A 13,800-nucleotide genomic window follows, 5' to 3' on the forward strand; every position below is an offset into this window, starting at 1 on the left:
TAAGCTTTTGAGTTGAGGCACTGTGACATAGTGGAAAAAGAAACTGGACTTCAACTGGCCTTAAGCAGAAGGTCAAGTGTGCGACTGATGCCTTGTTAGGAACAAGCTTAGGTGATGGCGATGGTTCTAGAACTGCTTTGAGTGTTAACTCTGCTCTGCTGAGCTTAGGTGCCCAGAGCAGTGTCTGTATGGACAGGCCCCCAGCTCGAAGAGGTCTTTTTTTTTTTTTTTTTTTTGAGATGGGGTGGGAGGGCTATAAAGGGTGGCCTGGAACTTACTGTGTAGCCTAAGATGGCCTCCAACTTACAGCAATCCTCCTGTCACAGACTCTTAAGTGCTGAGACTACAAAGGTGAGCTCTTTTGCTTGGCCCTTCTTTCAGGAGTCACATAAGGGCGGGTGAGATGGTTGGGTATTTACCTGAGGCTGATCCCTGTGTAGGAGAGAACCCTCTGACCTTCACACAATCTCCATGGGTTACAAGTTTTAGAGAAAAAAAGAAAATTGTAAAAGAATATAAAACACTTGGTAAATTTTTACTAAACTGGCATGTCTCAGTACAAATGAGTTGTAAGGTAAGGGGGTCTGAAAGCAAAGTCACATTGTCAGCTCCCTAGGCTGTGTGCACAGATGTGCTGCTGTGACGTCTAACATGGGATGGGAAGGCCCTCTAACAGGAACAGTGGCTCTTGTTAGATCTCCTGTTAGTTTTGCTTGGATTGTTAAAGTAATGAGGGGGTTTGTAGCTCACTAGTACAGTTCCTTCTTGGCCTGTGTGAGGCTTGGGGCCCATTCCCAGCACCACACAAACACCAAATATAACAACAGCATTTTATAGCAGAACCTATTTCAGAGTGTTAACGTTCCGTTTATGAAAGTTCCATTTCAATAAACTTAGAGCCCCAGAGGTTTCTTTTAGAGCATTAAAATGCCTACCTGTTTAGACTCTTGATTCTGTTTTTGTTTCTCTCTCTGTCTCTCTCTGTCTCTGTCTCTCTCTTTCTCTCTTTCTTTCTTTCTCTTTTTGTTTTTTTTCAAGACAGGGTTTCTTTGTGTAATAACCCTGGCTGTCCTGGACTCACTTTGTAGGCCAGGCTGGCCTCAAACTCAACAGAGATCCCCCTGTCCCTGGAGCCCTGGGACTAAAGGTGTGTGTCACCACACCTAGCCTCTGGTTTGTTTTTGTTCTTTTTTTCTTCTTAAATCAGTTTTTCTTGTTAGAATATCTTGTCTTCCTTCCTCCCTCCCTCCCTCCCTTCCTTCCTTTCTTCCTTCCTGTAAAAGATTATTATATATAAGTACACCGTAGCTGTCTTCAGACACACCAGAAGAGGGCATCAGATCTCATTACAGATGGTTGTGAGTCACCATGTGGTTGCTGGGATTTGAACTCAGATCTTCTGGAAGAGCAGTCAGTGCTCTTAACCGCTGAGCCATCTCTCTAGCCTGTGTCTTGTTTCTCATAGTGCAGATAAGCAACTTATTGACAGTTCATATTATTTATTTTATTTTTAATTTTTGATTTTGAAGCAAGGTCTCTAGCCTTGCCTGGCCTGGAACTCAACAGCTTCTGGTTCCCAAGTGCTGAAGTGCCAGGGTTAAAGGTGTGCACCTCCCCACCCTCAACCCCAACCCACTTGAGCATTGATATCCATGAACACCTGGGCAGAGATTTGGGAGTTTAGCATAGCTTACAGGGGCTGTGGGTGTGGAGCTGTAGAGAGCCTAGAACATGGGTGAGAACATATAGGGCTACAGGATGGCTCTAGGATGTAGTTTAGGGACAAGTGCTTGGCTGATGTAAAGTAAACCCTGGGTTCCATCCCTAGTACTACAAGAGAGGAGGGTGTGGGAAGGCTGGACTCTAAGAGTAGAGAGGAAGGCTTTCTTCCTCTCCATTAAAAATTATATTTAGTTTCAGAGGGAAGCATGGCCATGCTCAGGAACGATAATGTGTCATCTAAATATTGTATGGTCTTGCCCTCTTGGCTTTTTAACTGGAAGAGTCAGATAAGTTAGCAGCACTAAATTTTATAACATTGAACTGAACCTTACTTATCTGGTAGACAATGCATTAGAGTCGGGTTTTCTGCCCTGGGTTATTGATGACTGTAAGAGGGGCTGTAATGGAGGCAGAGTTGGTTTCCTAAGGGAACTCTGAGCTTTGTTAGAGTAACAGTGAGGGCTAGCATATTATGAGTGGACACAGTGATACCCAGACAGACATGACTGACATCTTACTTTCCATTAATCGGTGTCTTTCCTCTTGTGTGTGTTTGTGGCACTGGGCATGAATTCAGGACCTTTTTAAGTACAAAAGCTTCTGCCTGTCCCCGTTCTACATTCTACATCCCCAGCACCCTTTTCTTTTTGGAGACAGGATCTCAAAAAGACTAGCTATTCCAGCCATTCAACTCTAGCTATTTTTTTTTTCCCAGAGCTGGGGACTGAACCCAGGGCATTGCGCTTGCTAGGCAAGCGCTCTACCATTGAGCTAAATCCCCAACTCCCAACTCTAGCAATTCTTGATCCTCCTGCCTCAGCTCATGGCTGGGATGAGCATGTGCCACCACACCTGCTAAGATGGTGCTTTTTATTTCCAGACTAGTTGATAGTCACGCAGGAGTCATTGCATTAGTTCTGTTGAGAGAGAAGTGGTGGGGCCCACCAAGATGGCTCAGCTGGTAGGGGGCATCTGCTACAAAGCCTGCTGACCCGAGTTCCATCCCTAGAACCCACACAGTGGAAGAAGAGTACCAACTCCAGCAAATTGTCCTCTGACCTCCATGCACATGGCATGCTGTCCATGCCCAATTAACAAATAGTGTAAAACAGTTCTTAAGGAAATAGGGCTCACTTTATTAGAGTAATAGCAGAAAATGTTCGAGAAAGAAAAACTTGTATTTAGATATATTACGATACATTTAGAAGCTGTGCCTGGGGTTTTATACCTTAAATTCTAACACTTGGAGACAGCAGGCAGACCTGTGAGGTCCAAGCCAGCCTGCTCTGCATAGCCAGTCCCAGGCCAGCCAGGGCCACATGTGTGAGAGTCCGGGGGAGTGGGAGGAGAAACATTTAGGTGGAGTAAGGATGGTGCACACCAGGACCCTAACACCTAGGAAGCAGAGGTGGTTGTCTCACACCCAAGGTCAGCCTGGGCTGTGTGGTCCAGGCCTTTTTAGCCTAAGGAGCAAATCTCTGTCCTAAAAAACAGACAAACAGAAAACCAGCTGAGTGAGAGTGCTGGTGGTGCATTACCTTTAAGGGTCCAGGCGGTGGATCTCTGAGTCTGAGGCCAGCCTGGTCTACAGAGCAAGTTCCAGGACAGCCAGGGCTACACAGAGAAACTTTGTCTCAAAAAACAACAGAAAACAAAACAGACAGGCAGACAAAATCCAACAAAACAGTCAGACTTTGTGACATAAGCCTGCATTTCTAGCCCTCAGGAGGCAGAGGCAGAGGAAGTTCAGGGCCAGAAAGATGGCTCAGTGGCTAGAGGGGCGCTACTGCCAGAGACCTGAGTTGAATCCTTAGAACTCACATGGTGGAATGAGAGACCTGTATTCATGGAGATCGATTGTCCTCTGACTTCACACTCATATCCTCCATGATACATATGCTTGGTGGTGGTGTGGCAGGGGTCGGTGCACAGGGACACACACACACACACTCCGCACGCACATATGCACGCGGTAAGTAAATAATTTGAAAATTAGTTTAAATCTAGTGGTATGAAGTCACACCTCTAATCCCAACACTTGGGAGGCAGAGCATGTGGATGGATTGCTTGAGTTTTCAGCCAGCCAGGGTCACATAGATCCTGTCAAAAAAAGTGAAAAAAAAAATTGAAAGGCCATTTTTAAGGCATATTTTGTTTGTTTATGTGTATGACTGTTTTGCATCCATATATTTTTGTTTGTCGTGTATGTGCCTAGTGCCTGAGGAGGCTAGAAGAGAGGGTGTAGTATCTTCTGGAACTATAGTTACAGGTAGTTTTGAGCTGCCATGTGGGTACTGGGAATTGACCCCTGGTTCGCTGGAAGAGCAGCCAGTGCTCTGAACCGAACCATCTCCATCCCATTCAGCTACATAGTGAGTTCAAAGCTGCCCGTGCTGCATAAAACCTTTTCTTAACAACAACAAAGCGTCACACTAGGAATACATTGAGATTGATGTTGTACTCAGGGGCAGCGAGATGCTGAGCTGAGAGAGGAAAGAGATGAGGTAGAATCAGTGCTTTCTTCACTATTGTGCCTTCTGCCACTGAGGTGATTGGCTTGGTTGTAAAGGGCTTTTTGTTAGCATTCATTATTAATGAAGTCCGGAAATGTTGCTGGGTTTTACATTACAGTCATGCTAATGGAGGCCTAATGAATTTGAAAGTGTTCCCACTGGAGTTGATCTGGGGAGGCCTCTTGGTCCAGCAGGATTTGAAGCTGGGAAAAGAATCCATGTGAATAATGGTGCTGGGGGTGGGGAGGTTGTCCTTTGAAGCTTAATGATCACACTGTGGGCTCTGGGGTGCATGCTGCCCGCCCAGGTCTACCTGGCATTTATGATTCTCTGCATTCCATATTCTCCCTCCCACTTAACCCTCCCATCACAGAAAGGGTAAAGAAAAGAGAGTAGGTGTGCATTAGGGGAGTGGCTAGGGGAGTGGACGGAGGAAAACTGTGGTTGGGGCGGATAAGGGAAGAATCTATTTTCAAAAGAAAGGAAAGGAGAAGAAAATTGATCGTGAAAATCCTTGCTTAACTTTTACATTTTTTAAAAGAATTTTGCGTCTTGTGAGTATGGGTATTTTGTCTGCATACCACATGTCTGTCTGCAAGAAGAGGGTGTCAAAGCCCCTGACCTGGAGTTAGGGATGGGTGTGAGCCATGTGAGTGCTTGGAGTTGAACCTGAGTCCTTAACTCCTCAGTCACCTCTGCAGCCCAGGTTTGCACTTTCTAAATCTAATTGTATGTGTATGGGTGCTTTATCCTCATTTGTATCTGTGTGCTACTTTATGCCTGGTGCCTTCAGGAGTCAGAAGATGGCATTGGATCCTCTGGACTGGCAGACAATTGTGAACTGCCATGTGGGTGCTGGGATTTGAACTCAGGACTTTTCCAAGAGCAGTCAGTGCTCTTAACCACTGAGCCAGCCCTCTGGCCCCTTGCTCAGTTTCCATGTCCTATACCCGATCACAGCAGCTAGTAAAGGTCTCCATTTCTTTTCTTTCTGAACTGAACCAACGCCTCCCCAAATCTAAGGGGACCCACTTCTCTTCTGCATACTTCCAGTGGTTCAGGTTCAGAGGAAGGTCCGGAAGGCTAGGCTCCTCTTCAGAAGCTCCTCCTAATGACATCGATGACACTGTTACTGTTTGCTTCTGAGAGAGAGTCTCACAAGGCAGCCCAGAGCAATCACTCACAGGTCGCAGGTGCCATCACAGTGTACTTCCGAGAAGCCTCTCTGTAGAGCCTAGTGGTCCCTCCAGTTTTCCTGTATAGTATTGTGTATTGTATTAGAAATTAACGTGTAATCATTGTTTATTATATACCTATTTCCTTATATACCATTGTTTTGTTAGTTTCTTGGTTTGGTTGGGTTTTTTTATTTTTTTATTTTTTTCGAGACAGGATTTTTCTGTGTGTCCCTGACTTTATTAGAACTCACTCTGTAGACCAGGTTGGCCTCAAACTCGCAGAGTTTTGCCTGCCTCTGTCTCCCTAGTGCTGGGATTAAAAGTGTGCTCCACCGCCTGGTGTGATTTTTTAAAATTTTTGTCATATGCATACACATGACATACACATGACTCCCAGCATGCAATGTGGGAGTCAGGAAAGGAGAAGGGTCCTCTCCTCCCTTCACATGGGTTCTGGAGTCCGCTCAGGCAAGCTGTCCTGAGCATCAGTGTGTCTGCTCACTGGTCTGACCTGGGAGTGTCTCACCATGAAGTTCTGGGTGCCATAACTCACAGTGTAGACCTCACACTCACAGACATCTGCCTGCGTCTGCCTCCTGAGTACCCCAGTACCCGCAGTCAAGGGGGTGTGCTACCTGCATGGCTTTCCTTAGTTCTCCATGCTGCCTTCATTGTCATTCCAGCTTAGTTAGGAGGAAACTGAAATCTGCAGAGCAGGCGGGACATCCACTTTCCAGTGCACAGTGCTGTTCTCAGACTGGAACTCACAAATTTTATTTTAAAGACTACACATGTCCCCTCTGCTCATCCCATCTCCCTGTGGAGGCCGGGGCAGCTCCTCATCATGGCAGGCACAGTAGTCAAATAAGTTTGCTTTGCTTTGCTTGTGATTGGGTCTTGCTGTGTTTTCCAGGCTGGAGTGCTGGGATACAGACATACACCACTGTACCCTGCTAAAGGCAGTAGAAGTGTTATGCTGTGAACCTCAAAAACTTGTATTCATTTATTTTGTATGTATGGGTGTGGAGGTCAGAGGAATTAGTTTTCTCCTATCCTGAGGCCTCTGGGGATCGAACTCAAGTCATAAGGCTTGGCAGCAAGCACCTCTGTTTGCTTAGCCATGTAGGTGGCCCAGAGTATTATGGAAAGCAAATGTCTGATCCTACTTTTCACTTTAAAGATCTCAGTGAGAAACCATTCGCTATAGAATACAGTCCTTATTTCTAGCTGTCAGTCACACTGAACTTCCTCCTCCTGTACACAGTGCAGAGTAAGCAGTTAGCTCTTCCTTGCTGTCCTTTGTAGCTCTGTGCTGTGGCTGGTGTGCTCCTTCCTGAAGGCCATCCCTGGCACCATTCCTGATTTTCTGAATCTGCCTTCTCCTCACACCCAGAGATCCATTGTCTGAGCCCGCACTAACATACTCGGTCATGGCAGGGCACTCCCTTGGGATCCCTGCAAGAGTGCAAGATCTCCTTTCATTCTCTCTGCTGTCTTGGCTGTATTTGATGCACACTGAATATCAATTTATACCCTTTAGTTTCAAGAAAACTAAAATTTTAAATTAAAAATGCCATCTTTTAGCAGGCTATGGTGACACAGGTCTGATATCAGCACTTGGAAGGCTGAGGCGAGGTGACAAGTATGAGACTGTTTGGGGAAAGAAAAATTAATCGTAATATATTGTATGGTAAATCTCTTTTCAATTAAAAAAATGTTTAAGGAGGGGTGTTGAGATCAAACCCAGTAGAAGCAGCTTTTGTTAAAGAAAAAGTAAACCTCTTTTCCACATTTACCTTCAGATAGGTACATTCTGTTCAGAAACTGTAGCGGTCCAGACAGTGTATTTACTTCTGAAACTTATGTTAGACAAGAATTGTTTTTCCTAGGCTGACACATTTTAAAATATTAATGAGTCTTTGTGTGGATTCTCCCTCTTCTGTTTTAGGGCACCGTCTTTAGTCTTGAGTCTGAGGAGGAGGAATTCCCTGGAATCATTGCAGAAGATAGCAATGACATTTATATACTGCCCAGTGACAACTCCGGACAAGTTAGTCCCCCTGAGTCTCCCACAGTGACAACGTCTTGGCAGTCAGAGAGCCTGCCTGTCTCACTGTCTGCCAGCCAGAGCTGGCACACAGAAAGCCTCCCGGTGTCCCTCGGGCCTGAGTCCTGGCAGCAGATTGCAATGGATCCTGAAGAAGTGAAGAGCCTAGATAGCAGCGGGGCTGGAGAGAAGAGTGAGAACAATTCCTCTAACTCTGACATCGTGCATGTGGAGAAGGAGGAGGTACCAGAGGAGGCCTTCCCGGGAGCCACTGGTCCCTTGCTCCCACAGGTCACTCCCATGGAAGCCTCAGAAATGATGAGAGTTGAGAAAACCAGCCCCACGCCATCTGTGTTTGTGGAGCTTGGTGAGGAAGATCTGGAAGTTGTAACAGTGAGACCCGATGCTGTGGAAGGGGCCGCTCAGCTGAGCGAGGAGAGATCTGGGAGGAGGAGAAAGAGCCACACTGGGGAGGCCATCGCTGCCAGGGGGACAAAGAGTGGCCTGCCTGCTGAGGGCAAGGCTGTACTGCTCTTTGGAGGGGCCGCTGCGGTGGCTCTCTTGGCTGTGGCAGTTGGAGTTGCACTGGCTTTAAGGAAGAAGTAACAGTCCGTTCAGACGAGAGACAAGACGGACAGACCTGCGGCTTTAGTTGTATTCACCGGGACTTAGACTGCCAGCAACTGACTGGACGTTACAGGACACTGGGGGAGTTAGACTTCCTGTTCAGCGTGGCAATGGCTTGAGACAGTGTTCACATTGGCCTGGTTGTCATTTTAAGGGCCTTGGCTCATGCTAGATTCAGAAGGGCAAGAGAGAAGTTCCCATCTACAACAGGTTAGTGAACTTGGCACCGTTGGCCTTTCAGTAATTCTGTGTAGGAGGCCGCCCTGTGCATTACGTAATGATCGGCAACATCCCTGCCTTCTACCCACTAGATGCCACTGGACCCCACTCATGGTGACGGTAGCCAAAAATGTCTCCTACATTGCCAAATGTCCCCTGTGGACAAAGTCATCTCCCTTTTGAGGGCCACTGCTTTAAGGGATAGGGTTCAATTAGGAGAATCGGGGAGGAACCTGCAGCTGGGATGGCCAGCTGTTCATCCTGTTGCGGTTTCTCAGGACAGTGAGCTGACTGTGCTGTGCAGCTGTTTTTTTCTGGTCCCCATTCTGTAGCGTGAGGTGCTCTCCCACCGCACTGCCATCTGCGTGAGCAGCGCAGTGTCTCACCCTGTACTTCTTTCACACTCAACTTCCTGAAGCTCCCCACGGCTCCGTCTTTCAAAGATCCTTCAGGGACCTGTTAATTGATAAATACCCAGTCCAGGTGTGGTGGCATCTGCCTGTAGTCCCAGCATTTATGAAGCAGAGACAGAGATGAACCCAAGTTCAAAGCTAGCCTAGTACACACTGTCCCAAGAAAAGGATAACTGCACTGACGCTCTGTAGGAGACTGAGGGTTCCCAGCCTGATTGCCAGGGCAGAGTACAGGCTGCAGTCATTGGTCTTAGAAGCAGGAAGGTGGTCAGCGTGACCCGGCGAGGTCTATTTGAGCTCTTACAGGTATAGCCAGCCATCCCACGTGCTTCTGATAAGTCTGATAAGGGACACCTCTGATGGCATACATGCCATCTAGAACCCTGGAGTAGTGTTCTTGGGTGTTGGACTGTCATCAGCTTCTCTGTGGGTCTCTGCATGTAGGAATCTGTCATCCTTTGGCTTACAGAACCAATTGGGTCATAATCCTTACTCAGTGTAAATCACTGAAATAAATGATAAAGCTTTATCATTTATTATTAGGTATCACTTAAATTTAAGACCAAGACTGATGCTGAGGTTCTGGTTTAATCTTTAGCATTGAAGAGACTTCTTGGCCTGAGTTCAGCGCAGCACCAGGGCCACAGACGCAGAGGGACCCAGGCACTCACTGTAGCTAGTGGGACTCGGCAGTCGCGTATCACCTGGCTGACCCCATCCCTCAAGGAAGGTGGGACTGTCTTTCTCTTGCCGGAGGGCACAGTGCCACCCTGCAAGGCACACATGCTTGATAAGAAGTCATCTCAGATTTATCTTAGTCATGTAACATTACTTCTTAGATCCTGAAGTTTATAATAAAAGTACTTTTATCTACTCTAATCACCAAGAGCTGATGTTTTGAATGTGCCTGATTTTTTTAGAAAGTATTTTTAAAAGAAGCTTTCCCCAAAGAGTTGATGAAGAGATTTTATTTTAGCGTGACTGTGTGTCCTGTTAATGTGTCCCACTGTGATGTCCTCCTGAGTTTCAGTCCCATGCAGGGAGTAAAGGTTGTGGGGCTCTCATGTTGCTGAAGGTGGTGGGAGTTCCCTCGAGTTCTCACTGGTGGTGTGGCTGTGTGTTGTTCACAGGCCTCAGAGGCTGGAGGCTCGCTGGGCTTTTTTTTTTAAATGATTTTTCTTTTAGTGTTAACACTTTTGAACTTTGGATTCTCGTAAACACTAAGAGCCAAGTTCAGGTGGGAGTTGGTAAGACATGGCCTTTGTTTTAGGGTATTTGTATCTGTGTTCTCCAAGGCAGGGACAGGGAAGAAGCTAGCATTGAGCGAATTGCTGGTTGCTTTATTTTACTGCCCTGTGAACACTCAACCTAATTTCTCAAGTATATGTTTCTGGGTGACGGCAAAGTGGTAATTTCCACTGGCTCTCCCCACACGGACTTAACCCTGTTCTTCCTTACCTCAATGTCCCGTGCTTGGCAGTGGGGTGGAGTAGCCACAAATGGTTCTGTCACCACAGCTCCTACGTTTGCCATCACCTTAAAAACATCTCCCTGTGTAGCCTAGGCAGGTCTTGAACTTATAGTCCAGCTTCAGGACTGAGATTACAAGCATGTGTCACCATGCCTGGTCTTTCTTTTACGTTAAAATTAGTTCTCAAATCCTTGTCCAACTTAGGGGCGTGGTGGTAGGAGGCTCTTCTTGCCCTCTGACTACAGATACAGGATACATTCAACTCGATTAGGGAACACGGCACCAGAACTGAGTCGCTGTGGCATCCTGTTCTTTGTAAACTTGAGGGAAGTTTTACTAGTTCTGTGAGGCAGACCGTTGTCGTGTGTGCACTTTGTCCTTGGAATTGTGCTGCATCCTAGGGACGTGCTCCATGCCTCCTGCACCTCAGTCCTCGGTAGAGTTCTGTTCATTCGGTGAATGACTGATGTTCACTTAGCCAAACCCCAGTGAGGTTTTCCTGACAAATACCTAAAGAGCACCCACTTGCTGCACTGAAGTGGCCAGCAAGTATGGTCCTGAGTCCAGAGTGCCTTAGCAGGAGGGCCTTATGTGAGCATCACTGCCTTCTAGAAGATGGTCTATTTCAGTGTGTGTCACGAACCCTTTGGGGACTGAATGACCCTTTCACAGGGATCAATTATCAGATATCCTGCATATCAGATATTTATATTATAATTCATAACAGTAGCAAAGTTACAGTTATGAAGTAGCAACAAAATAATTTTAAGGCGGGGCGTTACCATGACGTGAGGAACTGTATTAAAGGGTTGCATCGTTAGGAAGGTGAGAACCACTGGTCTCGCTGCACTCGTTTGGTCTGGTTCATGTACATTTCACCCAAAGCATCCCTGGTTCCTCTTGCCAGTGTATCAGTCCCTTCGGGTGTCCTTGACTGAGTAGAGTGAAAGTCCTCGGAGCCTGGTCTTTTGAAGGCTGCCACCACTTGTGAGCCTCTGTGCTAAGCCCCCAGCTAGAGAACAGTGCCTGCTGTGTCTTCTGTTCTAAAGGTGAGAAGTGGGCGTTTGACCTTTTAAGTTCCACTTGGTGGAAACTACACTTTCTAGCTAAGAAAGAGTTCTCTTTCCCGACCTCTCATTTTAGGTCTTCATGGAGTCTGCATGAACTCTGTGCTCACTAGTGTGCTGAACCTTGGCCTCCGTCTCACACACCCATGATCTGTTATCCACAGTGCAGCACTGAAAGCCTCCACTTGTGAAATGGCTGTGACACGCCACCCTCTGAAGTGAGCCGTGTGGGTTGCTGTTCCTTTTGCTGATACTGATTTGAGCACTTAGTGCATGCCAGAGGCTGGAGGGCTTTCACGTCCTACAACTCCCCCAGGTCCTGTCTAGACTTCCAGGTTACTGGGTAGGAGCCACCAAGAACTGGTTCACCAAGTCGCCTAACTTGTCAGAGGCAAGGCAGTGAGTGAAAATTGCTGACCCCATCCCCGTCCAGTGCTTTTCTTAGTGACCCTACATGTTAGGCAGAGTCCCTGTGAACAGTCGTGTTAATTTACTGCACACAGCAGCCTAGCTGTGGCCTGTGCTCCACTGCTTGTGTCTGTGAGAGCACTGAACAGGCCAGGTTGAGTACCAAGGCCGAGTACAGAACACTGAGGAGCATGTATGTGTCAAGCCTCCCATGGCACTGTCACCCCGTTAGCCACTGGGTGGCATGTCTTAGGGCCACCCTGTGGTCAGTAGTGTTCTTGGTTAATGTGATGTCTCCTTGCTGCAAACAAGGTCAGGCAGCCTGACACAGGTGTCCTCACCAAGCATGCAGTGACAGGAAGGCAGCCACTTGACATCTTTGTTGTTGTTTTTTTTTTTTGTTTTGTTTTTTGTTTTGTTTGTTTTTTGTAGTTTTCCATCCCTGCAATGGCCATCAGTCCAGAGTAGGCACATGGATGAGTGAACACTTAGAGATACTATTTGGATTCTTGACACTCAGCCTCAGGATTGACCAGGAAGTCTTCCATTTTGCTCGCTTGACAAGCGTGCTTCCTAGTGGAACTGTCACAGGACAGTGCTGTGTCCGTCAGAATCGACGCTGGGGTCTTACAGCTACCTAACCTTTACAAAGCTGCACAGAGGGCTGGAAGCTGTCCTCGTCGTCTTCACTCAGCCCTCCTCGAAAGCCCGACTTGGCCTGACATGCCCGTCTGCACGTAGGGCCCTTCCCATGCTCATGTTTACACAGGCCCCAGCCCCTCAGCTGCTTTAGTGTCTCAGGTCAGAACCATCTCAGGGACACCTGCAAAGCCGAGGCCCAAGTTAGCAGTCGGCCCAGGGGCCTCCGTTAGCACGGCTGCTCTGGTGCTGCCCTCTGCGTCACGGAATAAGCTGGTGACGGGACAGCCTTCAGCCAACATTGTGATTGGAGAAGCTGTTCCTTACTTCTGTGTGTGGCTGCATGCCGCGGTGTGCATGTGGGAGTCAGAGGCCCACCTATGAAGTGGTCTGTTCTCCACTTCAGACACGTGGGTCCCATGCTTGGTGGAAGGCACCTTGGTCCATGGGGTTTTCTTGCCAGTGCCACGCTTTGTCGTTGTGAGATGACTGGTTTGTGGAGGCCTTCCCCAGGAGGGTGAGCTTCACACCTCCCTTAGTGAGGTCTGAAACAGTGTATGGTGCCCTGTCCATGGGCCATCTGTGGGCCAGCACCGAAAACAAACCTTTTTCTCCTTGACCTGTATTTCCCCTGCTGACACCCATGTCCTTCCTTCAGACTAAAAGTGCCTCTTTCTCCTAACTCCTTGATTAGACTCAGTCTGTTAGTGCTTCTAGTATCTTGTTCCCCAGGTACTGGGATGGTTCTCATTAACACAGCAGAGTCAGGTGGATGTAGCTATTACATGTTTGCCCAGGGTGCATGAAATCCTGGGTTCCATTCTGTGCATGGAATACATACCTGTAATCCCAGCACTCAGGTGAAGGCAAGACGATGTTCCAGGCCATACTTGGCTAAGAGCCAAGAGCTAAAGGCTCTTGGATACACGAGATCCTATCTTTAAAAATGAAATTAGCGTGTTTACTTTAGGCAGCATTCATTTGCAGTGTGCTCCATCAGCTCTGACTGCTACTGTCTGGTTTGCTCAGTTTACTGCTGCGAATTGTTCCGGCCCCTCCCATCCCATTGTCTTTTTGTGCCCAATCTATTCTTTATTAGCAAGTGACAGAATTCAAGTCTACAAACTGTACTTTCAGTTAGAAGCAACATCTTGGGGGAAAACACCCTGGAGGTGACAATAAATGAGATTTTATGATAACTGGCGACTCATCTCTTTGTGCACTATTCCTTAGGGATTATTTCAAATAATGCTTTGTATTCTAAAAGTACATGCATCCTCGGTTTGCCTTTCAGTGTTGAAAGCATGATCCCAGGACCCAAAACCACAGCTCAGTTCCCGGTCAGCAGAGCTAGTGAAGTCCCTGGAGAAAAGCCAGCCCTAGGACGTGTGACCCCAAACAGCCGTGCTTACCGAGTGATGCAGCCTGACGTGATGTCAAGCTCGTTTCGAGATACAGCTCTCCCAACGTCTTTTAAGAGAAGAACCTTTTATTCT

General features: G+C 47.3%; 1 protein-coding gene across 2 annotated transcripts in view; it reads left to right on the top strand.

Moving 5' to 3' along the window:
- The window catches only part of Bcl2l13 (Bcl2-like 13), a 56,775-nt gene extending 43,272 nt beyond the window's left edge, over positions 1 to 13,503 (top strand). Inside the window, exon 7 of one of the 2 annotated variants that reach the window (NM_001398849.1) lies at positions 7,362 to 9,598. In NM_001398849.1, the coding sequence (NP_001385778.1) occupies positions 7,362 to 8,066 (705 nt within the window). In that variant the 3' untranslated portion in view covers positions 8,067 to 9,598. Of the gene's footprint in view, positions 1 to 7,361 lie in introns of both variants that reach the window. The other variant, XM_063286120.1, reaches the window with a different exon arrangement.
- Positions 13,504 to 13,800: the final 297 nt, after the last annotated feature.

This window comes from Rattus norvegicus, chromosome 4 (genome assembly GCF_036323735.1).
Source record: "Rattus norvegicus strain BN/NHsdMcwi chromosome 4, GRCr8, whole genome shotgun sequence".
In the NCBI taxonomy this organism is placed as follows: domain Eukaryota; kingdom Metazoa; phylum Chordata; class Mammalia; order Rodentia; family Muridae; genus Rattus; species Rattus norvegicus.